This window comes from Octodon degus, unplaced genomic scaffold (genome assembly GCF_000260255.1).
Source record: "Octodon degus isolate 3935 unplaced genomic scaffold, OctDeg1.0 scaffold00098, whole genome shotgun sequence".
Taxonomy (NCBI): Eukaryota; Metazoa; Chordata; class Mammalia; order Rodentia; family Octodontidae; genus Octodon; species Octodon degus.
In genome coordinates, this window is record NW_004524674.1 from 5370111 (window position 1) to 5393873 (window position 23763).

Genomic DNA, 23763 nt, shown 5'->3' on the forward strand with positions numbered 1-23763 from the left:
GGGGCCAGGGAGATGGCTTAGTGGAATAAGCGCTTCCCTGGCAAGTGCAAGGGCCTGAGTTCAATCCCCGGTTCTGCAAAAAAAAAAAAAAAAAAAAAAAGAGAGAGAGAGAGAGCGAGAAAGTCATTTTTATTAGACTAGGCATGGTAGTGCATGCTTGCAATCCTAGCACTTTGAAGGCTGAAGTAAGAGGATTGCTGTGAGTTTGAGGCCAGCCTTGGCTACATAGTGAGTTCAAGGCCAACTTAAACTACATAATGAGATCCTTTCTCAAAACAACAACAAAAATTTAAATTATGAAACTTATTATAGACAGGGATGTACTTAAAACTCATATGGCCAGCTTAATAAATATCTGTGGAAAGCAAACCTCTTTGCTGTACCACCTGAGTCAAGGATAAATATTGCCAGCCCCAAAGTCATGTCCCCCAACATTATTTTCAGTTGAGATTGTTGTTAACAGTTAAAATTCAGGAGACTTTTGTATAAAAATCCACTTTGTGGCTTTTCTTGAAAAGTCAAAATATGGCTGGGCTGGGCCAGCCTGGAGCCCGTGGCTGTGGCCTTTTCCGATGGAGCACACACTTGAGCTTAGCGTGAGGCCAAGTGTCACCTGGTATTTATCATCACATTTTCCTTGGAGCTATCTGAGTTTCAGAACTTTGCTTCAGAATAAAAAACAAAAGGAGCTGGTAGTTGTAGGACGTTGGAAAGTGAACCTGAGGGAAGACACATGGTTCTGGTGTAGGCAGAAGGGGGCTTGCTCCTCTCCCTGGGGTACTGCTCATTTCTGGTGATTCTCTTCCTCAGATTCTGCTCTTCCTGGTGTGCTGGTTTCTCTGGTGTCCTGGTCTTCCTGATGTGCTGATCCTGGGGGGTAGTTTTTCCCTGAGAAAGGAGATTCACGTTTCCAGACAAGATTGTGGCCACACTGACTTTGAGATGCCTCTCAGATGCATAGGGGATAGATATCAGATAGGCATTTCGTATACATACAAGTCTAGAGCTCTGCCAGGTGTGTGTGGTGCACGCCTGTAATTCCAACCCGCAGGAGGGTGAGACAGGAATCACTGTGAGTTTGAGGTTAGCTTGGGTTACAAAGTGAATTCACGTGGAGACTCTGTCTCAAGAAACAATAAGCAACAACAACAACAACAACAACAACAACAACAACAACAACAACAAGTCTAGAGCTCAGCCATGTGGATCTGGGCGTGGTGGGCTTGCAGAGGCATTGAGAGCCACCGGGGTGGATAATGGTGTGATAGAGAGTTGCCCAGAGTGAAGTCTCGAGGAAGTCATTTAAGAGAGCAGATTTCTTTGTTTCTTTTTTTTTTTTGTGGAACCGGGGATTGAACTCAGGCCCTTGAGCTTGCCAGGGAAGCGCTTATTCCACTGAGCCATCTGCCCGGCCCAGAGAGTGGATCTCTTTACTGTGTTCTAAGACTCACCTGAGTGATTCCTGGGGATCCCTGAGAGACGAAGATGCTTCTCCAGAATGGGAAGAGAAGAGCAGAGGACAGCTGTGGTATATAGCTGGGGAACAACATGTTTCAAGAAGTGGGGTGCCTTGCACAGTGATGTGAAAACCTACAGAAAGATCTGGGGGGAAACTGCTGAGAAACATCCTGCCCTCAGCTATGAGAATCCTTGATGAACTTGGTGAATTGCAGGGGCGACAGTGGGTGAAATGGGGAGCCTGCTCTCCAAGACGAGAGAGAATGGGTGGAAAGGACAGAAAGGGAATCTTGTAGGATGGTTCTGCAAAGGAGGCAAGGTGTCAAAGGAGAACAGAGTGTGTACCTCATTTATTTAGCAGGATCAATGTTGAAAACATTTGCTTTCATTTACAAATTAAGGTTGTAAAAACTTATTTTGGGGGGCTGGTGAGATGGCTCAATGGTCTAAAGCACCTACTTAGAACAAGCTTAGCAAAGCACAGGGACCGTGGTTCAATCCCCCAGCACCACATGCCAGCCAGCCCCGCCCCCTGGTGGGCTAAGCTGGCCACACACACACACATACACACACACACACACACAAATAAAAATTAAAAAAAAATAAAAATAAAAACTTATTTTGATAATGGAAGGAACTAGTAGATTGAGGGAATTAGTAGACTGAATGGGAGAAAATTGCATCTGAGAAAGGAGGAAACAGCCTGGGAGGGGCAGCTAACCTTGGGACAGGGAAGAATACTATGGTGAATAAGAAGGAGCCTAGGGATGGAGACAGCTAAGCTTACACATTTTATAACAGGAAGTGGATGGGGTTCTCCCCATGGCTTTCTTTCTTTTTTTCTGTGACTATGGGGTGAGGCTTTCTGCTGATAGAGTGAAGGAGCCCAACTTCAAGAAGAATGCAAAGGATTTACAAGTAGTCCCTGGAGTGGGTAGAGGGGAGAGCAGAGTGGGCAGACACAGGCTTGGAGCCTGAAGAGCCTGGAAGGGAGGAGAGGCCTCGAGAGCACAGTGGCTTTCTCCAGCGTTACTTAGCTTGGATTTGGCCAGCATTTGGGGTTTTGGTCAGATGGTTTACACTAATAGGGGGACGTGAGAGTGAGGATTGGTGCGAAGGGGCTCGGGGCTCGGGGTGTAGCTCTGTGGAGGATGCAGCTGCTTAGTGTGTGTGAGACTCTGGGTTCAGTCTCCAGCGTCAATAAGGAAAGAGAGATAGACACAGACAGACAGACAGACAGACAGACAGACAGACAGACAGACAGTAGAGTCTGTGGAGGACAAAGTGAAAATGAGAAGGCACTGTGAGGCAGAAAGAAAGAACAGGGCCTCGCATGTCCCCAGGAGGTCAGAGCACAGGATCTTGAGAAGGGTGTGGGAGGAGGGATTCAGGCTTAGGAGCAGTGGCCTGCATGACAGATCCAGATCCAGAGGAGCTGTGAATAAGTCCTGGGGTGCAGTGGGGGTGTAGCACCTAGAATGGAAGAAGGAGAGGGTCATTGGGAATGAGGAGGCAAGGAACACATGGGATGAGTAAGGGTTATATGTGCAGTGAAAAATCTTCTGGTATGTTCTTTAAGAGAGGAAAAAGAAGTAAAATCAATTTTAATATTGAACCCAGCAATTGCAAAGTATTACCATTCCCATACATAATCAATATAAAATTGGGGGGATTTATTTATTCATTTATTTATTTAGACAGGGTCTTGTGTTATAGTGCAAGCAGGTGATTCTCCTGGCTCAGCCTCTTGTGTGCTAGAATTATAGGCCTGCGCTGCCATAGTCAGCTAACATAAAATTATTATATATTTTGGTGTGTGTGTTTTAGGGAAGGTTCTACAGGGTATTCAGGGTCTCACTACTAGATCGGACTCGTAGTGATCCACCTGTTTACAGCCTCCAAAGAGCTGGGATTACAGGTGTGCGCCACCACACCCAGTCTCAATTGCCGTCTCAGCGCGCCCCAGGGGCAGGGCCAGCATGGCAGGCCTGGGAATTGAACCCCCAGCCCCTCTGCTTGCTTGCAGGTGTTTTAATCTGTTGAGCTATTTGGCTGGCTCTAACGTAACATCAATAATGGAATATTTTCTATCTTTTTTTTTTAAATTTTATTTATTTATGTGTGTGTGTGTGTGTGTGTGGCCAGCTCAGCCCACCAGGGGGCGGGGCTGGCTGGCATGTGGTGCTGGGGGATTGAACCACGGTCCCTGTGCTTTGCTAAGCTTGCTCTAAGTAGGTGCTTTAGACCACTGAGCCATCTTACCAGCCCTCTGTCTTTTTTTTATATGAAGTCCCCTCTGCCTTCCATTTCTGTGCATTTTTCTCTACCTTTGGAGAGATTTCTGTTGATTTTATTTTATGTCTTTTGATTTTTCCATGTTTCTACTATCATTTCTAACTTCCAAAAGCTCTTTTAGTCTTTCTTCCTTTTTTTTTTTTAGTGTTTCTTTTTGAAGCACCTTTGTCTTCTTTCATGTATGCTTTTCATGTCTCTTATTTTTTTATTTTTCTCGGATGTTTGTGACAATTTTGTTGGTTTTTCTTACTTAGGTTGAGCAATCTGTCCTCTTGTTCGCTCTAGTTGCTTGTTTATTTTGGCTCCCAGTCTTGGTACTAGGAAAGGCAGAAAACAATATTTTGTGACCCATGGTTCACATTTAAGGAAGGGAACTAGAGGCTTATTGGAAGCTCTGAGAAGACAGGGAGGGCTTGTCAGGCTTGCTGCAGCGTCGCTTCAGTGTGCTGCTTTCCGAGGAGCTCTTGAGTTTACTGCCTTTAGGATTTTCCTCTTAAGCTAGACCGAGGCCACAGAAAAGCATCTTCCAAACTCTGCCCAAGGAAGCCTAGGTCCCTCTGCCAGCATGTATTTTCTGGTGGGGACAAAGACTGGAATTTTAACAGTCAGCATGTGTGCGGCCACGTAATATCCCTGCTCTGGGTACATTATTCTCTCCTTCGACTCCGCCTGGGGTCCTTGGTCCAGCAGCCCTGTTTGTAGTTTTGTGTCAAGCAGTAGACCTCCAGTGTTTTGCAGGGGTGAGGAGAAAATGCGTGCTTGACCATGCAGAGTGGAGGAGGGACACAGCTCCACAGATCTAGCTTAAGTCTCATCTTCAACCCCTTCTAGAGATTTCTTGGAAGCCACCTAGATCTTAGAGAGCCTGTGTAGTTTCTCAGCTGTCTCCACTGCTAACTTATTCTTTCCCTTCTAGTCCTTACCTATCTGCTTTTTAACTTGTTTTCTGACCTCTTATATCTGTGGGCTTATACCTTGAACACACAAATTTCCTTTCCTTTTGTTGAAGTGGTATGGGGCAGGAGCAAATATAACTGTGTCTAGTTGGCCTTTGTCACCTGGAAGTTCTGTTGGCCTTCTCTATCTCTAAATCCCTCTGTGCTTCCCATCCCTAGCCTCCTTGTTCCACTGCTGGCTCTAGTTTGTCCCTCTGAAGAGTCCCCTCCAGTGCTCTGCTCTTCTGTCTCTCCAGGTCCCTTTTGATTCTCTTTGTGGAGATTGACTACTGGGAACGGCTGCTGTTTGAGATCCCCCATTATGTGATGAACGTAGCTGAGCGAGCCGAGGACTTACGCATCCTGCGGGAGAACCTGCTACTTGTTGCTCGAGACTACAATAGGTAGGGCTCCAGTCTCCCTGTAGCCCTTCTGCATGCAGTTCTATTCCTCTTCTTTATTTTTTATATCCCGTGATGTTGTCCATTCCCTACAATTTCTGTCCTTTATTACATTTGTCCATATAAAAAAAAGCTTCTCTTATAGTCATCTCATTATTTTTGCCCCTTGTAGAGACCAAAGGGATGGGAGTGGCAGGAGGGCAGTTTCGTCTTCTAGCTGTAGAGAACAACCAGGTCTGTTCCTACCCCATGAGGCTCTTTAGGAATGAAGCTGGGTGCTATTAGTATTATGGGTACAAGATGACATCAGGTTTATTGAACCAAGGCCGTGATGCCATTCCCATCCCTCTGGTCTCTAAACTCCTGCTACCCATCTCTGGAGTGTGGCTTTGTTCTGGATTAGGTACTGTCTTGGTAAGTTCAGGTCACAAAATAGATTGGTTGGCTTATAACAGTAGAACTTCATAATTCATGGTTCTCAATGCTGCGAAGTCAAAGATCCAGGTAGATTGTGTCTACCTGGTAGGGGCTCCTTTCCCGGTTCATCAATGGCCACTTCCTGCTGTCCTCAACATGCAGCAGGAGGAGGAGCTTTCTTGGGCCTCCTTTATCAAGGCACTAATTCCTTTCACCAGTGCTTAGCCCTCTTGACCTAATCATTTCCCAGGGGCCCAGTAATGCTATTGCCTTGGAAGTGAAGGTTTCAACATAGGGTTTGCAGTGGGGGGCATGGCATTCAGACCAGAGCAGCTAAGTTTCCCAGTCTCGCTCAGTGAAAAAGTCCAAGGGGATGGAACAAGTTGTCTTGTTTGAGTATTTAGAACTGCCGTGTTCAGGTGGTAGCCTCTAGCCACATGTGGATATTTCCATTTAAATCAATTCATTAAAATATAAAAGCATGGGTTCCCACTTGAGCAGGTCATATTTCCAGCTCTCCATAGCCACATGTGACTAGTATCTACCATATTGGACAGCACATTTTAGAACATTTCTACCATCATAGGCAGTCTCTCTCTCTCTCTTTTTTTTTTTTTTTTTTTTTTTTTTTGCAGAACCGAGGATTGAACTCAGGCCCTTGCGCTTGACAGGGAAGCCCTTATTCTACTGAGCCATCTCCCCAGCCTGGCAGTGTCTTTTTTTTTTTTTTGAACCGGGTATTGAACTCAGGTCCTTGGGCTTGCCAGGCAAGCGCATGTTCAACTGAGCCATCTCCCTGGCCCTGGCAGTGTCTTTTTGAAAACACTGGTTTAGAATTGAAACTTTGGATTCCTCCATTCAGTTTCCTGGTGTTGAGAGGTCTTCAGTTTGTCCCCACCTGCTAATAGTCTTCTCTTAAACACAGGATTATTGCCATGCTATCCCCAGATGAACAGGCTCTATTTAAAGAGCGTATCCGATTCCTGGATAAGAAGATCCACCCTGGCCTCAAGAAGCTGAACTGGGCCTTGAAGGGGGCCAGTGCCTTCTTCATCACGGAGTGCCGCATACATGCCAGCAAGGTGGGCCTTGGCCAGGAGATCCTAAGGTCTGCAAGGCTGATAAAAGTGGATAACCAATACATGAGTCTTGGGTAGTGGCAGAGAGACTTGGGGGATAGCATAAAAGAAGTAAAATGGGGCTGGTGAGATGGTTCAGTGGTCTAAAGCACCTATTTAGAACAAGCTTAACAAAGCACAGGGACCGATGTTCAATCCCCCAGCACCACATGCCAGCCAGCCCCGCCCCCTGGTGGACTGAGCTGGCCACACACACACACACACACACACACACACACGAATAAATAAATAAATAAATAAAAAAGAAGTAAAGTGAGGGCCAGGGAGATAGCTCAGTGGCATAAGCATCTGCCTCACAAGTACAAGGTCCCGAGTTCAGTCCCTGGTACTGGAAAAAAAAAAAAAAAAAAAAGAGAAATAAAGTGTGTTGGGAAAGGACTTTTTTATGTTAGCAATTCTAGCTGGAGGACAGGGGGAGGGTAGGATCAGATCTCCAGGGTCTGAACCCCCTCATTGGAAGAAGATCCAAAATCCAAGATCCAGGGTGCCAGGACAATGCAGTAGAAAATGTGCTAGTTCATAGAAGGTGACCAACTGAACCATGGTGGGGTCTGACTCCAGGTGCAGATGATTGTGAATGATTTCAAGGCTGCCACTCTGACCATTGGCTGGCGGGCCCAAGAGATGTCAGAAACACTGCTGGTTCGCATTAGTGGCAAGCGAGTATACAGGGACTTGGAGTTTGAGGAAGACCAAAGAGAACATCGGGAAGCTGTACAGAAGAAACTGATGAAACTACACCAGGACGTGGTAAACATCATGACCAATACCTATGAAGTCTTCAAGAATGATGGCCCTGAGGTAGGGATCTGTTTCCTAGGGTTCTGTGTTGGACAAAACCCCTGTCCCTGGTCCCAGGGAAATTCTTCTCCCCCACGCTATTTCTCAGTTGTCCTTTTCTAGTCCTGGATTCAGCCAGCCTTGAGTCTTTCAAACTTCCTCAGGATTCAGTGTCCTCCCTTTCTATTTAAGCAGCTTGCCCCCTTCACAGTCAGGTGACTCATTTCCCTGCCTTCCCTCAGGGCTTCTCTCTCATCCTCTTTCCCACCAGATTCAGCAGCAGTGGATGCTGTACACAATTCGGCTAGATCACATGATGGAGGACGCGTTGCGCCTGAATGTGAAGTGGTCATTGCTAGAGTTGTCCAAGGCCATCAATGGGGATGGGAAGACTACTCCAAACCCACTTTTCCGAGTTCTTGTCATTTTGAAGACCGATGTTCAGGGGGGTGGGGCCCAGGTGAGAACTACTGTGGCCCCAGAAGGCCCAAAATATCACACCTCATTCCATCAGTTTCCTTCAATCCCTGAACTTGGTTCTTGTCCTTGTCTCTCTCCATTTGCCCCCAGATCTGGTCCTGAGGGGTTCAGCCTTACCAGTCCTGTGGTTTGTCCCTGCTGTAGGATATGCTAAGGCCATTTTCACTGTGCTCCCTGCAGGTGGAATTCTCACCCACCCAGCAGACTCTGGCAGGTGTGGTCAATGACATTGGCAGTCATCTTATTTCCACCATCTCTGTCTTCCGCCACCTTCCTGATATCCTTATCAAACGCAAGGTGCAACGGGATCCCATCCATATAATTGTGGGTGAGTGAGCAGTGGGGAGGACACAATGTATAGGGCTATTGGAGGCTGAGCAGAATCAGGAGGTGAGATCAGGGTAGTTTCCAGATGTACTAGGTCAGTCATTTCCTTGGCCAGTGGGAAACCAACTCAGTCTGGGGAAGGGAGGGACATCCATGGGGCTTGAGATTAGGTGACTAATGCTCATGAAATTTGGGCACTGGGATTGACGGTGAGTAAAGACAAGTTTGACACTGGAGGTGGGCTACAAGAGGCCTAGATCCCCACAGGAGAGGCCTCTGATCCTAGGGAAGAGATGGAATCACACCATCACTTACTGTCTTCCCCTTTGCCTGCTAAGGCTCATGTTTGAGTGCTACTTCTTTGGAGTGGAGGGTCCAGGGCAGTGCCCAGGGGCTAGGCTGGAGCTTGGGTTGGAGTGGACATCAGTGAGAAGAATCTGTGTCCTCTAAAGAGCGAGATGAGGACATCAAGAAGATCCAGGCCCAGATCAGCAGCGGCATGACCAACAATGCAAGCCTGCTGCAGAACTACCTCAAGACCTGGGATATGTACCGGGAAATCTGGGAGATCAACAAGGACTCCTTCATCCGGCGCTATCAGCGCCTCAACCCCCCTGTCTCTTCTTTTGATGCTGACATTGCCCGGTGAGTGGAAGGGGAGGTGCAGGAGTCCAGAAGAGGTGTGGAAGTACTGTAATTGGTGGGGGAACTTGGAGCAGCAGGCTGGGGTGGGCAGCACAGACATCATGTGTTGTCAGCTGCAGGAGAACAGAAAGACTGAGGATGCTGGGCCTTTGTTTCAGAAGGGTAGAGATTTTGGAAGAACTGGACTAGGTTTAGGAAAAGCCCATCATTTAGGGGAGTACAGTTGTTTTTGGAAAAGAAGAAATGCTAGAGATTTAAAAGATGAAAAGAGGCAGGCTAGAATGAAACTGAAGATGATTCTTAAATATCGGTCTTTTTTATTTTATTTTATTTTATTTTTGCAGAATCAGGGTTTGAACTCAGGCCCCTGCACTTGCCGGGCAAGCACTTACTCTACTGAGCCATCTCCCTGGCCCCATCACTTTTATTTTAAAGAGGAAAAGCCCAAAAACAAATAATAAAAACAAAGATAAAGACAAAAAAGCACCATAAGATGATAAAAGTGGAACAGAATTTCAAAACAAGAACAGAAAATTAACAACACTGGCTATATTACATATTGTTATTGTAAAATCTGTTGCTCAGATTACCAGATATAGGCATGCAATTCTTTTTTTTAATGAATTTAGGACAGGGTCTACAGGGTGCACAGGGTCTCACTACGTAGATTGGGCTTGTAGTGATTCTCTTGTTTTTAGCTTCCCAAAGTGCTGGGATTACATGTGTGTGCCACCATGCTCAGTCTCAATTGCTGTCTCAGTGCGCCCCAGGGGCGGGGCTGGTACAGTAGGCCTGGGGATCCAACACCCAGCCCCTGTGCCTGCTTGCAGGTGCTTTGATCTGCTGAGCTATTTGGCTGGCCCTTTTAAATTTCAGTCTTAACTGACAGGTTTTCATGCCCCCAGATTGATCAATCATTCATTCATTCAGCATGATTTCCAAGAGGGCATAAAGAGTTAAAAAAGAGAGGAAAAACAGAGTCTCTCTTCCATGGGTGCTAGTGTAGTAAGAAAAATACAGGTATTGTTGACAGCAGTCACTGTGGTGGCTTAGAAAGGCTTGGGTCCCAAGTCTGCTCACTGAGCAAACTTAGGCAGGTTTCTCATATTCTCTGGGCCTCTATCCTAGGAAACACGTATTGTGTAACCTACCTCAGGGCATTGTAAGATTACTAAATATATAGGAAAGCACTTTGTAAAGTCTAAATAACTCTGTTATGCTTGTTATACAAGTAACTGTATAACTGTATTACACCTTGTTATACATGCTTCAGTATGATGCATGGTATGATAAAGTTACACAAGATGCCAAGTTCAGTGGAAGGTATGTTAGTCAGCTTTCTGTTACTATAACAAATACCTGGGTGATCAACTTATAGTGAGAGAAGTTGTTTTGGCTCACAGTTTTGGAAGCTGTAGCCCATGACCATCTTACTTCTTTGCTTTGGGCTTGTGGGGACACATCATGGTGAGAGTAATGCCATCAACTTCATGGTTGGGGCTGAAAGAGAGGGGCTCAGGGGCCCCCCACCCCCTTCGTGTATCCAATGACTGGAAAACCTCCCCTCCCACAACCTCCCAATAACATTGACTTGGGGGGGGGCATTTAAAAATCCACCATGGCCAGGTGTGGTGGTGCACACCTGTAATCCTAGCACTTGGCAGGCTGAGGCAAGGGGATTGCTGTGAGTTTCAGGCCAACCTGGGCCACATAGTGAGTTTAAGATATATATGCTAAGCAAATAAAATCCACAGTACAAACTGGGTGTGGTCTCACATGCCTACAATCTGAAGGCTGAAGCAGGAGAATTGTTGTGAGTTCAAGACCAGCTTGAGCTGCAGAGTGAGTTTAAGGCCAGCCTGAACTACATAGTGAGACCCAATCTCAAAAATCATAAATAAATAAATATCAAGTCCATGGTATAGCAGAAAGAAAGAAGTTCTAGCCAGAAGCACCAGGAACCTGGGGCCAGCCTGAGCTATAAAAATTCTGTCTCTTAAGATGGAACACTTGCCTGAGGTCCTAGAGCTGGAAGTAGCACTGTATAAGCTCAGTCTAGACCTATGAAGCTCTAAGGCCTTGAATGCCAGGGAAAGGCATGTGACCACTGGCTTCTAGCCAGCAGTTGGGAAATTGACATAGTCCTAGCTGTTTTGGGGGACAGTTTGGCACAAGACACACCCTTTAGGAGTAAAACTCTCTAGAGCTGTTGCATAGGCCTGGGGGGAAGGAAATAGGGACCTGAGCCTGCGTCAGGGCAGGGGCATGTCTGCTAAGGTAGATCATGCTAGCAGGATTCTGGGACCTTTACAGCTACACAGAGGTGGCTAACAATGTGCAGAAGGAAGAGACGGTCCTCAACATCCAGTTTGTGCTGCTGGATTGTTCGCACCTCAAATTCTCACTGGTGCAGCACTGCAATGAGTGGCAGAACAAGTTCACAACTCTGCTCAAGGAGATGGCAGCGAAGCACCTGCTGGAACTGCATACCTACTTGAAGGACAATGGAGAGAAGTAGGGTTTGGTGGGAGTAGGTGGGGTGGGCTGGAGTAGCCCCATGCTTTCCACTTACAGTATTCTCTCAACCCACCTTTAGAATCAGCCGCCCTCCCCAGACCCTGGAGGAACTGGGGGTCAGTTTGCAGCTCATGGATACCCTTCAGCATGATTTGCCCAATCTGGAGACCCAGATCCCTCCCATCCATGAACAGTTCACCATTCTGGAGAAGTATGAGGTGACAGTTCCGGATGAGGTGAGTCCTGGTAGTGTTTGGTCCCCTGAGTAGGGCCCATAGCAGCAGCAGCAGCAGCAGCAGATTATGGGGGACCCTGGTGCTGTCAGGGGCAGTGCAGAGAAGTGATAAGGGGAGAAGGCTCAAGATTCTGAAGCTCCTGAGAGGCAAAGTTAACTCAAATGGTGTTTCTGGTCAGCTTCTGGATTTCTTTAAATCCCAGCAACTCATGGCTTAATTTCTTGGGCTTTCCTTATACATGAAAAGCTCACCTGTAAGCCATATTGGTGTCAGTTGCATCCTAGCCAATTGAGTCCTAGCTACTCAGGAGCCTGAGGTGGGAGGATCACATGAACCCAGGAGTTCAAGGCCAGCTTGGGCAATCCTGTCTTCCCTGCTTCCCAAGAAAACACCAAAAGCTTACCCATAGACGTTGGTCTGTGGGTCATTAGAAGCAAGAGCACTTGCTTTCTTAGCATGCATAATGCACAGGGCCCATTCTCAGCATGTGTGTGCACATGTGTGCATGCATGCATGTACATACACACACACATACACACACACACACAGCACTGGTAAGAAGGACAGATCTCCTGCAGATAGGTCATCCTTATTTCTTCCCTCTCTGGCATCCCCAGGTACTGGAAATGCTGGACAAACTCGATGGGGAGTGGGTTGTCTTCCAACAAATTCTTCTGGACAGTGAACAAATGCTGAAAAAACACAAAGAGAAATTCAAGACGGGCCTCATTCTCTCTGCTGATGACTTTAAGAAGAAAGCACACAACCTGCTGGAAGATTTTGAGTCAAAAGGTACTCCCTGCTCCACCTTTTGCCTTTGAGACCCTGAGTGCCTCGCCTGTGTCCTGGGAAGGTCAGCACGGGTGGGAGGAGCACGTGGAAGTCACAGCGGCTCCTGGGCTTCTGTCATGGACAAAGCAGGAGCTCACGTGGGTAGTAGTTTTGGTGGAAGGTGGCAGCCCTGGCCATATCTCCAGGGTTCTTAACGCCACCTTGCTGTGTCCCATCTGTTGCCGGCCTTTCAGCAATATTGAGTAGTTCTTACCAAGGTGCTCCAGGGCTGTCTGGACACAGCCAACCCTGTTATTTTTTCCCTTCCTACTCTCATGTGAGGGGAGAAGTAATTTGCCCACAAAGAGACAAGAGAGCCATGACTGCTTTGCAGGATCATGGACTCATGGAAACTGAGCCGCACTCTGACTTCCCCAGGGCCCTTCACCAGCAACGTGGGCCACATAGCTGCCCTGGATCAGATTGCGCAGGTGCGGGCCATGCTGATGGCTCTGCATGATGAAGAGAACAGTCTCCGCTCCAACCTGGGCATCTTCAAGATTGAGCAGCCAGCTTCCAAAGACCTCCAGAACCTGGAGAAGGTGGTGTGCTGAGCTAGCCCCAATGGGAACAGGGATAAGGACAGGGGACAGGAGGTGTGCTCCTAAGGGATTGCAGAGACACCTGGTAGCAGGCAGATGAGCTCATGAGCAGCTTTTTTTTTTTTCTTGAGATAAAATTCACTTAATAGGATTATTTTACAGTGAACAATTCAGTGACGTTTAGTGCACTCACAACACTGTGCAGCCATCATCTCTATCTAGTTCCAAAATATTTTATTACTCCAAAGGGGATCATAGACCTGTTAGTACCCTCACACCCTTCCTTCTCAGCCCCTGTCAACTACAATTACAAATCTGTTTTCCATGTTTGTGTATCTGCCCATTCCGAACCTTTCATATAAATGGAGCCATACAATATGAGGCCCTTTTGTCTCAGATTTCTTTCACTTAGTATAGAGTCAAGATTCACCCATCTTGTATCAGTATTTCTTCCTTTTTATGGCCGAATCATACTCTGTGGTTTGTATTACATTTTGTCCACCCATTCATCAGTCGATGGGCATTTGGGTTGTTTTTGCCTTTCAGCTATGGTGAGTAGTCCTGCTAGGAACACGCGTGTACTCGTGTTTGTTTGAACACCTGTTCCTAATTCTGTGGGAAGCCTAGCAGTAGAATTTCTGGATCATATGGTAACTATGTTTAAATTTTTGAGGCACTGCCAAGCTATTTTCCACAGCAGCTGCACCATTTTATATTCCCACTAGCAATGTACAAGGGTTCCTATTTTTCCCGTATCCTTGCCAACACTATTTCTCTCTAAAAAAAATTTTTTTTTTTTTAGCCATCCCAGTGGGTGTGAAGTGATATCTCACTGAGGTTTTAATTTGCATTTCCCTAATGACTAATGACTCCGAAGCTCTTTTCATGTGCTTAGTACTTGATGAGCCCTTATGGGTGAAGAGTGGAGAAAATGAGAAGGGAGGTGGCGTTGTTAGCTGGAGGAGCAGAGTAGAGGCCTTCAGCGGCTGTCAGGGGAAGAGGGCAGGTGCCCCTTCTCCTAATGCGTCTTTGCTCTGGGCCTGGCAGGAGCTCGATGCATTGCAGCAAGTATGGGAGATCACTCGGGACTGGGAGGAGAACTGGAACCAGTGGAAGACGGGCCGCTTCCTGACTCTGCAGACGGAGGCCATGGAGACCATGGCACAGGGTCTGTTTCGTCGCCTCACAAGACTAGCCAAAGAGTATAAGGTGTGCCAAGGCAGGGCGAGCGGCAGTGGGGTGCCCACTGAGGATAGGGGCCGTGGCTGCATCTTCTGATGACCCCGCTCTTGCTCAGGACCGAAACTGGGAAATTATCGAAACCACGCGATCCAAAATAGAGCAGTTCAAGAGAACCATGCCTCTCATCTCAGACCTGCGGAACCCTGCCCTCAGGGAGAGGTGAGGCTGCTCTGGTCCCCTGGGGTTCACCAGTCTGCCCCTCTAAGTCACCTGTTTTCTCTTTTAAGTTCAAGTATCCACAGCTTTGCCTTTCTCTTTGTCCTCAAGTATACATCTTCTTTCCCTTTTAAAAAATTAATTTTTATATATTTATTTGGCTATTTATTGCAGAATGGAGTATCAAATCCAAGGCCTCAATATGATAGGCAAGTGCTCTACACGGAACCACCTTTCTTTGTGCCACCAGCTCTAAAATTTATTTATTTAATAATTTTACTTTATTCTTTTAATCTCTGGAACTGGGGATTGAACCCAGAGGCACTCCACCACTGAGCTCAATCTTCTGACCTTTTTATTTTGAGACAAGATCTTGATAAATTGGCCAGGCTAGATCCTCTTATTGCAGTCTTCAGTAGCTGGGATTATAGGCATATGCCACATTGCCCAGCTTTTTTTTTTTTTTTTTTTTTTGTGGAACCGGGGATTGAACTCAGGCCCTTACGCTTGCCAGGGAAGCACTTATTCTACTGAGCCATCTTCCTGGCCCAGCTTTTTTGTTTTTGATTTAAAAAAATTTTTTTTTAATTATTTATTTGTGTGTGTGTGTGTGTGTGTGTGTGTGGCCAGCTCAGCCCACCAGGGGGCGGGGCTGGCTGGCATGTGGTGCTGGGGGATTGAACCGTGGTCCCTGTGCTTTGCTAAGCTTGTTCTAAGTAGGTGCTTTAGACCACTGAGCCATCTCACCAGCCCAATTTTTAAAAATTTTCCTTAATTTTTTATTTTTGGAACCAGGAATCAAACTTAGGACTTTATGCTTGGCAGGCATGTGCTTAAACTGCTGTGCTACCTCCCTGGTTCCTGGCTTTTATTTTTATTTTTTAAATTAAAAAAAAAACACACATTTATTTATTTATTTGGTACAGGGTCTTGCTATGCAGCTTGGACTTATAATGCTCTCCCTATCTCAGCCTCCCTAGAGGTGGAAACACAGGCATGTGCCACCATGCCTGGTTTTGGTGGCTGGCCCAGCATGCAGTACCAGGGATTGAACTCGGTCTTCACGCTTGCCAGGCAGGTGCTTAGAAGGCTGAGCTATCTCCCTGGCCCTTTATTTTTTAGTTTACAAACATTACATATATTTATGTACAAGGTGATGTTTCAAGATATGCAGACATTGTGGAATACCTCAGTTGAACTAGTTAATATACATACTACCTCCCATGCTTATTTCTCTGTGGTAAGAATATTTAAAATGTACACTTAGCGACTTTCAAGCATGTGACACATTGTTATAGTCACCATGTTGTACCACAGATCACTTAAACTTATTTTTTATGGGAAACTGAAATTTTGTACCCTTTGAGTAATGTTTCCCAATCCTCCTCCCATCTCCAGCCCTGTTGATCACCATTCTCTCAGCTTCTGTTAATTTGCCTTTTTATGGTTGTCCACATAAGTGAAATCATCTGGCATATGTCTTCCTGAGCTTTGCTTAACGTAAAATCCTCCAGGCTCAGCCTTCTTGTTGCAAATGACAGGATTTCCTCCTTTTTAAAAATGAAATATGCTGGGCATAGGGGTGCACATCTGTAATCCCAGCATTTGGGAGGCTGAGGCAGGAGAATCGCTGCAAATTTCAGACCAGCATGGGCTACAACTGCATAGCAAAACCCTGTATCAATAAAAATAAAAAAGAAAGATAAAATAATATTTCATTGTGCATAGATACCACATTTCTTCATTCATTGCTTGATGGACATTTAGGTTCATCCTATCCACATCCTGGCTCTAGCTGTGAACATGGTACAGGCGTCCAGAGTTAAGCCTGCCACTGCTCTCTGCTTCTTGCACAGTTCTAGGTTGCCCACACTGGCTGACTCTGTTCTCTGTCCCCTTCCCCAGGGCCTCCCTTCATGTCCTCCTGCTTCATGTTATCTTTTGTGGCTAAGCCTTATGTTTTTGGTCATACAGAAGATCTTATTTTGATGCAGATGCAGCCAATGTGGCTTTTGCTTTTGTGCCTTGCTTAAAAAGACTTTTCCTATTTCAAAGTTGCAAATACATTCTTTCCTCTAGTGCTGTTTTTCAAGTTTAACTCTTTTAGTGGATCTGGAATTTATATGACAGAGGAGGCATTGAGTGATGTTTTAGTCATTATCTACCCATTTGGGAGAAAATGAATTTTTTTTTTTTGCATCACCTCCTGTATAATGTATTTGGCAGCATTTTACCTCTTAAGTGGCAGTGATTAAGTATAGCTTAACTCTGTTATTTGTTGAAGTTATTTAACTGGCCTCAGCTTTAGCTTCCTCATCTGTAAGTAGAATAATAATACTTCCTAATTTATGGAGTGGTTGTGAGAATTAAATGTGACTTTTCATGTAAAGAATGTGGCCTCGTGCATGATCTATACTAAAGCTGTGACAATTTATTGAATGCACACCTGTCTTGAATCTCTCCAGAGAATCAGCTCCTGGAGGGTGTCATGTCAAACTTTGTGTTTCCTAAGGTGCCTGAGATTGCACTTCAGAGGCTATGTAGTAAAATCTGTTGAATCATGAATTAATAAATACCCAGAACCATAGTGCCTGGTGGGAACACTAATGTCATCATGGTGTCATCAGAGTGTCCCAATGGGAAGAAGCACAGAGAGTGATTTTTTTTAGGGGGGTGCAGTGGAGGTTGAATCTAGGACCTCACATTGGCACACACTCTATTGTACAGCACCCCTCAGCCACTGGGAATGACTCTGATGCATTTTAGGAGGCCTGCTGGTCATACATCTTTTGTTGTTGGTTGTAGGCACTGGGACCAGGTCAGGGATGAAATCCAGTGGGTGTTTGATCAGGAATCTGAAAGCTTCACCTTGGAGCAGATTGTGGAGCTTGGAATGGATCAGCATGTAGAAAAAATTGGGGAGATCTCTGCCTCAGCGACCAAAGAGCTGGCCATAGAAATGGTATGACACCACCCTCATCCATCTTCTCCATGCCCTAAGCTTCCTGGGATGCCAGCTTTTAGCCAGCCAGTCCCACTGGAATGGATCCATCTGAAGACACCTCCCAGCTCCTCCTCCCCTGGGGCTAGTTACTGGACTCTCTGTCTCCTAATTTCTCTTCACAGGCATTACAGAACATTGCCAAGACCTGGGATGTGACTCAGCTAGACATAGTACCCTACAAAGATAAGGGCCACCACCGGCTCAGGTAGAGACCTGGAGTTCCAGGAGAGAGGGATGCGGTGTGAGCAGGGCTGTAGGGTGGGGACCAAGGTTTGGCAGACAGGCATGGACTATTACATTGACCCCTTGTGCTCCAGAGGTACAGAAGAGATATTCCAGGCACTGGAAGATAACCAGGTAGCTCTGTCGACCATGAAGGCATCTCGCTTTGTCAAGGCCTTTGAGAAGGATGTGGACCACTGGGAACGCTGTCTCTCCCTCATTTTGGAGGTTATTGAGATGGTGCTCACTGTGCAGCGTCAGTGGATGTACCTGGAGGTCAGGATTCAGTGCCTGAGCTCTGCATATTTCCTGCCTTTTTTTACTGTGTGTGTGGAAAGGACCTGCCTATTGGTCCTGATATTGACCTCATTCTCAGCTCTCAAAAGTCTATCTGGGGGCCGGGGAGATGGCTCAGTGGAATAAGCGCTTCCCTGGCAAGCGCAAGGGCCTGAGTTCAATCCCCAGTTCCGCAAAAAAAAAAAAAAAAAAAAAGCAACACCATACAAAAGTCTATCTGTACCCCTGGCTACCTGACCCTTAGTTATTACCTTACTTACTTCTCTGTTAGCTTTTGGTCTTTTTCTCAGATTCTCACTCTTTTTTCTTGGCCCCAGCTACCTGATTTTGGATCCCTACTTTCTTCCTAGAACTTGGGCATGTGGACTGTTAATTTCTAGTGTTCTGTGTCTTCTATTTAATTGTAATCCCTGACTCAGGAGCAAGGGATAGAGTGGGGAGAGAGTGTGGGAAGCGCCTCTAACCCCAATCATTTGGCCCTCAGAATATCTTTCTAGGAGAGGACATCCGCAAGCAGCTGCCCAATGAGTCAGCTTTATTTGACCAGGTCAACAATAACTGGAAATCCATCATGGACCGAATGAACAAGGACAGCAATGCTCTCCACAGCACCCACTACCCAGGTTAGAGCTGTGTGGCCTTTTGCCTCAATATAGAATCCACAGTTGGTTCTATGTGTATGTGAGGTCATAGCCACACACTTTATTTATAAAAAAAATTGACTCTGTACCTCACTATCATAACACTTCCCATCACCTCTACCTTTTCTAAGCATTAAGTAATAGTTTAGTAAATTCAGTTCAACAATTACTTGAATAGAATGTAACATAGTGGTTACGGGATGTGGAATTAGACAGCCTTGGGTTCAAAACCTGACAAGTTGGACATGGTGGCCCAGGCCTGTAATCTCAGCACCCTTGAGGCTAGGCAAGAGGACTGGACTAAGTTTGACATAGTGTGGGGCTACATAGTGAGTTCAAGGACAGCCTGAACTGTGTAGAGAAACCTTGTTTCAATACCCTCCAAATGAAAAGTTAACAAAATTATATTTTGGAGCAATTTATAAGCAAAGCCATAAAAACAGTGATCTTACCATTGAATGCATAGAACACATCTACCTGGCCCATGGTTTTGGGGTCCTTTTGTGATATCCAGGGAGTGATCTTTCAGGTGGTCATGCAGAGGCAACAACAACTGTTGACTGTGTACATACTTGAAGGCATGATGGTCGCTTCAGGGCTTGTACTCAGGAGCATCAACCTAGAAAGGGAAACCAATCAAAACATAAGACATAGGGATGTAGGCTAGGAGGAAACTAAGGTTACTGGGAATGCATAACTGTAAATACATTTTGTTTAATATTATGTGTGTGTGTGTGTGTGTGTGTGTGTGGGTGTGACTCTACCACCGAGTTCTATCACTAGCCCTTTGTATAATAGCCTGATTTTTTTTTTTTTTTTTGGAGACAGGGTCTCATGTAGCCCAGGGTGGCTTTGAACTTATCGTGATCCTCCTGCCTCAGCCTCCACAGAGTGCTGGGATTACAGACATGAACCACCATACCCAGGTTGAATTTTTTTTTTTAGATAGATTTTTATGGCCATTTTACTGAAAAAAGAGGTTTGAAACTCAACAAGCTTAGTTGACATGCCAGTAAGTGTAAGAACTGTCATTAGATAGGTGGTCTTTTCGATCCTGGGCTGGTGCCCCTTTTGTTAGGTGTGAGGGACACAGGTGACTGTAGTCAGTGTAGACTCTCTCTCTCTCTCTCTCTCTCTCTCTCTCTCTCTCTCTCTCTCTCTTTCTTCAGTATTGGAATCAAACTCGACCTTCAACTTCCCAGGCAGGCACTGTGCTATTGAGCTAAATGCCTGTTCCTGGCCCTAGACTTCCACTGAGTGCATACAATTTGTACTTAAATCTAATGACAACCTGTTGGATTGTGTAAATGCAAAAATGTCTCCATTTTCAGAAGCTCTTGGATTGACCAGCATAGTCCCAAGTTTTTAGGTGGAGCAGGTCTGTTGGGACTGAGGGGAGTTGAATTAGTAAAGCCACATGATACATAATTAATGTAGAAGCTATAGCATGTGTAATAGCTGTAATGAATAATTGATAATAAACAGAATGGGATAAGTGTGATAGAGGAATGGGGATACTTCTCTGCTTCTAAAACCCTTATGTAATCTGAACCCCAACAATCAAGAGCTGACAGCCTGTGCTGAGATGGCAACTGAGACTGGGCATGGTAGGGCACACCTGTAATCCCAGCTCTTGGGAGGCTGTAAACAGATGGATCACTATGAGTCCGATCTAGTAGTGGAATCTGAATACCCTGTAGACCCTTCCCTAAAAAATAAAAAAATTTTAAAAATTCAGTGTCTTTTTTCTTTTATTTCCAGGACTTTTGGATACATTGATAGAAATGAACACAATCTTGGAGGATATTCAGAAGTCTCTAGATATGTATTTAGAGACAAAGCGCCACATTTTCCCTCGATTCTACTTCTTGTCCAATGATGACCTGCTGGAGATTCTGGGCCAGTCTCGAAACCCAGAGGCTGTGCAGCCACACCTCAAAAAATGCTTTGACAACATCAAATTGCTGAGAATACAGAAGGCCAGTAGAGGTGGCCATGATGGGTCAGAGGGCAAAGAAGGGATGATCGTATCAAGAAATTCAGTTTCAGCTAGGTGCTGTGGCACATGCCTGTAATCCCACCACACTCTGGGAGGTTGAGCCAGTAGGATCACAAGTTTGAGCCCAGCCTGGGCAATTTTAACAATTGAGACCCTGTTTCATAATAAAAAAAAATTATAAAAGCCTGGGCATATAACTTAGTGTAAAGTCCTTAGGTTCAATCCCCTCCTCAGTATAACACACCCACACCCACACCCACACTCACCCACTCATACACACATTCAACTTCTAGATTCTCACAGGATAGTACTTTTTATAATTGATAGTATTGAAAGGACAGGAAAAGAGTTTTCCTCTTAAAGGGCTCATGTACTTGTAGGCTGACACCAAGAGCAGACAGGCCAGCCTATTAGTGGCTTCCTTTCTGTATGTGTGTGGGAGGTACCAGGCATTGAACCCAGGACCTCACACTTGCCAGGCAGGAGCTGTGCCACTGAGCCATATCCCTGGCCCATTATAGCTTCTTTTTTCCACAGATGGGGGGTCCTGGCAGCAAGTGGGAAGCTGTGGGAATGTTCTCAGGGGATGGCGAGTACATTGATTTCTTCCACCCTGTACTCTTAGAAGGGCCTGTGGAGGTGAGTTGTGGCAAAGGTCTAAGAATCAAGCTGGTTCTGCTTCCTTCCAGAAAATTTTCTTGGCTCTGTGAGGACAGAATACCTCTTTGGAGGGCTATTCATTGCTCTTTCAGTTGCTCCCCTACCCCTTGTCTCCATCTACCATTCCTGGCAGTTAAAACCTCGGTCTTGAATCTTAAGTGTCTTTCTGAAAATCAGATACTCTTGTTTCCTGGCTTCTGTTTCCATGGGGGACCCATATCTGCTGTTGTACATTTACTGACCCTGAAGCTGAGTCATTCTGATCTTTCACCTCTCCTCAGTCCTGGCTTGGAGATGTGGAACGGACCATGAAGATAACCCTACGGGACCTTCTCCGGAACTGCCGCCTGGCCCTCAAGAAGTTCCTTAACAAGAGGGACAAGTGGGTGAAGGAGTGGGCTGGCCAGGTAAGCTGGGGCCAACAGAAATGGGAACCATTAAAGGTGGCACTAAGAAGGACCAACAAGTGGTAAGGCCCTGGAGTCTTACAAAATGGAGACTTCTTCTTTTGGGCTGTGGCCCTGGTACCCTATGTGCTAGACCTGACCTGAGGTGTGTTCTCCACCCTCCAGGATGGATCAAGCACAGTGGGGGTGGGATGGGGGTGGGTGCTGGGACTTGGGAGCTGGATGTGTGGGTGGCCAAGGACAGAGCCTTGGATTCAGCTTCTGCGTTCACCCAGATGGTGATCACAACCAGTCAGATCCAGTGGACAGCCGATGTAACCAAGTGCCTGTTGACAGCGAAGGAGCGGGCTGACAAGAAAATCCTCAAAGTCATGAAGAAGAAGCAGGTGGGGAACTCTTTAAGTATGGAATAGGTCTCGAGTTGGAATTGATGGGAGGGTGGTGGCTAGAGTAGGAGTTAGAATAGGCTTGTTGCAAAAGGATCAGGAGGGTGATGACAGAAGTCCACAAAGTGGAGTTTGGTGTGGAGCAGAATTAGGCTTTCCTGTGCCGAGATTGGGTGTAGGAGCTTTGCAGGTAGGAGGACTTTGGGTTGGAGGTACATTAGGTTGAGGTGAGGTGTGATTCAGCTTTGGTTGTGTTGCTTCATTTATTCTTCTCTCCTGACTAATCCCACAGGTGTCGATACTGAATAAGTATTCAGAAGCCATCAGGGGAAACTTGACCAAGATCATGAGGCTTAAAATTGTGGCTCTAGTGACAATTGAAATTCATGCTCGTGATGTGTTGGAGAAGCTTTACAAGAGCGGCCTCATGGATGTCAATTCCTTTGACTGGCTTAGCCAGCTTCGGTTCTACTGGGAAAAGGTGCTGGAAGGAACAACTCCCTACTCTCTTGCCCTAGTACTGATCCTTCAGCTTTAACTAAATTCATGATGTCTAGATGTAACAATATCCTAACCCAAACTTTAGTCCTATCACAGTACCCTAACTCCATACCACCTCCCCTCCTGATCCAGGGGTGGCAAGTAATGGTTCCAAGCAGCACTCAACATCATGTCATCCCAGCTCAGAAAGACTTGGGGCAGCTGCCGCCATGGATCAGAGTGGATATGGCATGCAAAACTCTTTCTGTCTTGGCCATAAACTCTCCTCTTCCCAAATCTAAACAGAAACTCAGGCCCCCTGTAGCCTCTTCCCCTCTCTGAGTGCTGCTGTCAGCTATTCTCTTTTTTTCTTTTTCTTTTCTTTTCTTTTTTTTTTGACGGAACCAAGGATTGAACTCAGACCCTTATGCTTGCGAGGGAAGCACTCATTCCACTGAGCCATCTCTCTGGCCCCTGCTGTCAGCCATTCTCGCTGCTCCACTCTTCTTTCCAGCTCTTTCCATCTCATTCTGTCCTGTCTCATCAGGATCTCGATGACTGTGTGATCCGCCAGACCAATACACAGTTCCAATATGGCTATGAATACCTGGGAAATTCTGGACGGCTGGTCATCACCCCTCTGACGGACAGGTCTGCCCTGGGAGATGCACAAGGTGGTTGGGTGGGTACTACAGAGCTGAGATTGGCTTTCAAGAGTCTGACCAGAGGCCTGTCCTCAATTCTTAGGTGTTACATGACACTGACCACAGCTTTACACTTGCATCGAGGGGGCTCCCCTAAAGGCCCAGCAGGTACTGGGAAGACAGAGACTGTCAAGGACTTGGGCAAGGCTCTGGGCCTGTATGTCATCGTGGTCAACTGCTCTGAAGGCCTGGACTATAAATCCATGGGCCGAATGTACTCAGGCTTGGCCCAGGTCAGTATACTGGCATGATATCCCAGAAGCCTGTTCACATAGCTTTAAAAAAATTAAAATTATTTATTTATTTATTTATTTATTTATTTATTTATTTATTTATTTATTTGGTACAGGGTCTTGCTACACAGCTCAGACTCTTAGTGGTCCTTCTGACTCAGCCTGCCCAGCACTGGGATTACAGGTGTGCGCCACCACACCCAGTTTTGGGTGGCTGGCTTGGCCTATAGTACCGGAGATTGAACCTGAGTCCTTGCATTTGTCAGGCAGGTGCTTAGAGAGCCAAGCTATCTCCCCAGCCCCTCATGTAACTTTTAGTTGCAAGAAAA

General features: G+C 46.0%; 1 protein-coding gene across 1 annotated transcript in view; it reads left to right on the forward strand.

Annotated features, from left to right (window-relative positions):
* Positions 1-23763, forward strand: part of Dnah2 (dynein axonemal heavy chain 2) — a 117773-nt gene that overhangs the window by 41892 nt on the left and 52118 nt on the right. The window contains exons 15-37 of the mRNA XM_023723334.1: positions 4946-5092; positions 6432-6588; positions 7207-7446; positions 7697-7885; positions 8086-8233; positions 8685-8877; positions 11191-11391; positions 11474-11630; positions 12248-12422; positions 12840-13003; positions 14051-14212; positions 14301-14404; positions 17207-17363; positions 17528-17610; positions 17723-17903; positions 18409-18547; positions 20327-20544; positions 21102-21203; positions 21506-21631; positions 21907-22017; positions 22310-22498; positions 23045-23148; positions 23245-23434. Of these exons, the coding sequence (XP_023579102.1) occupies positions 4946-5092; positions 6432-6588; positions 7207-7446; positions 7697-7885; positions 8086-8233; positions 8685-8877; positions 11191-11391; positions 11474-11630; positions 12248-12422; positions 12840-13003; positions 14051-14212; positions 14301-14404; positions 17207-17363; positions 17528-17610; positions 17723-17903; positions 18409-18547; positions 20327-20544; positions 21102-21203; positions 21506-21631; positions 21907-22017; positions 22310-22498; positions 23045-23148; positions 23245-23434 (3637 nt within the window). The remainder of the gene's footprint in view (positions 1-4945; positions 5093-6431; positions 6589-7206; positions 7447-7696; positions 7886-8085; positions 8234-8684; positions 8878-11190; positions 11392-11473; positions 11631-12247; positions 12423-12839; positions 13004-14050; positions 14213-14300; positions 14405-17206; positions 17364-17527; positions 17611-17722; positions 17904-18408; positions 18548-20326; positions 20545-21101; positions 21204-21505; positions 21632-21906; positions 22018-22309; positions 22499-23044; positions 23149-23244; positions 23435-23763) is intronic.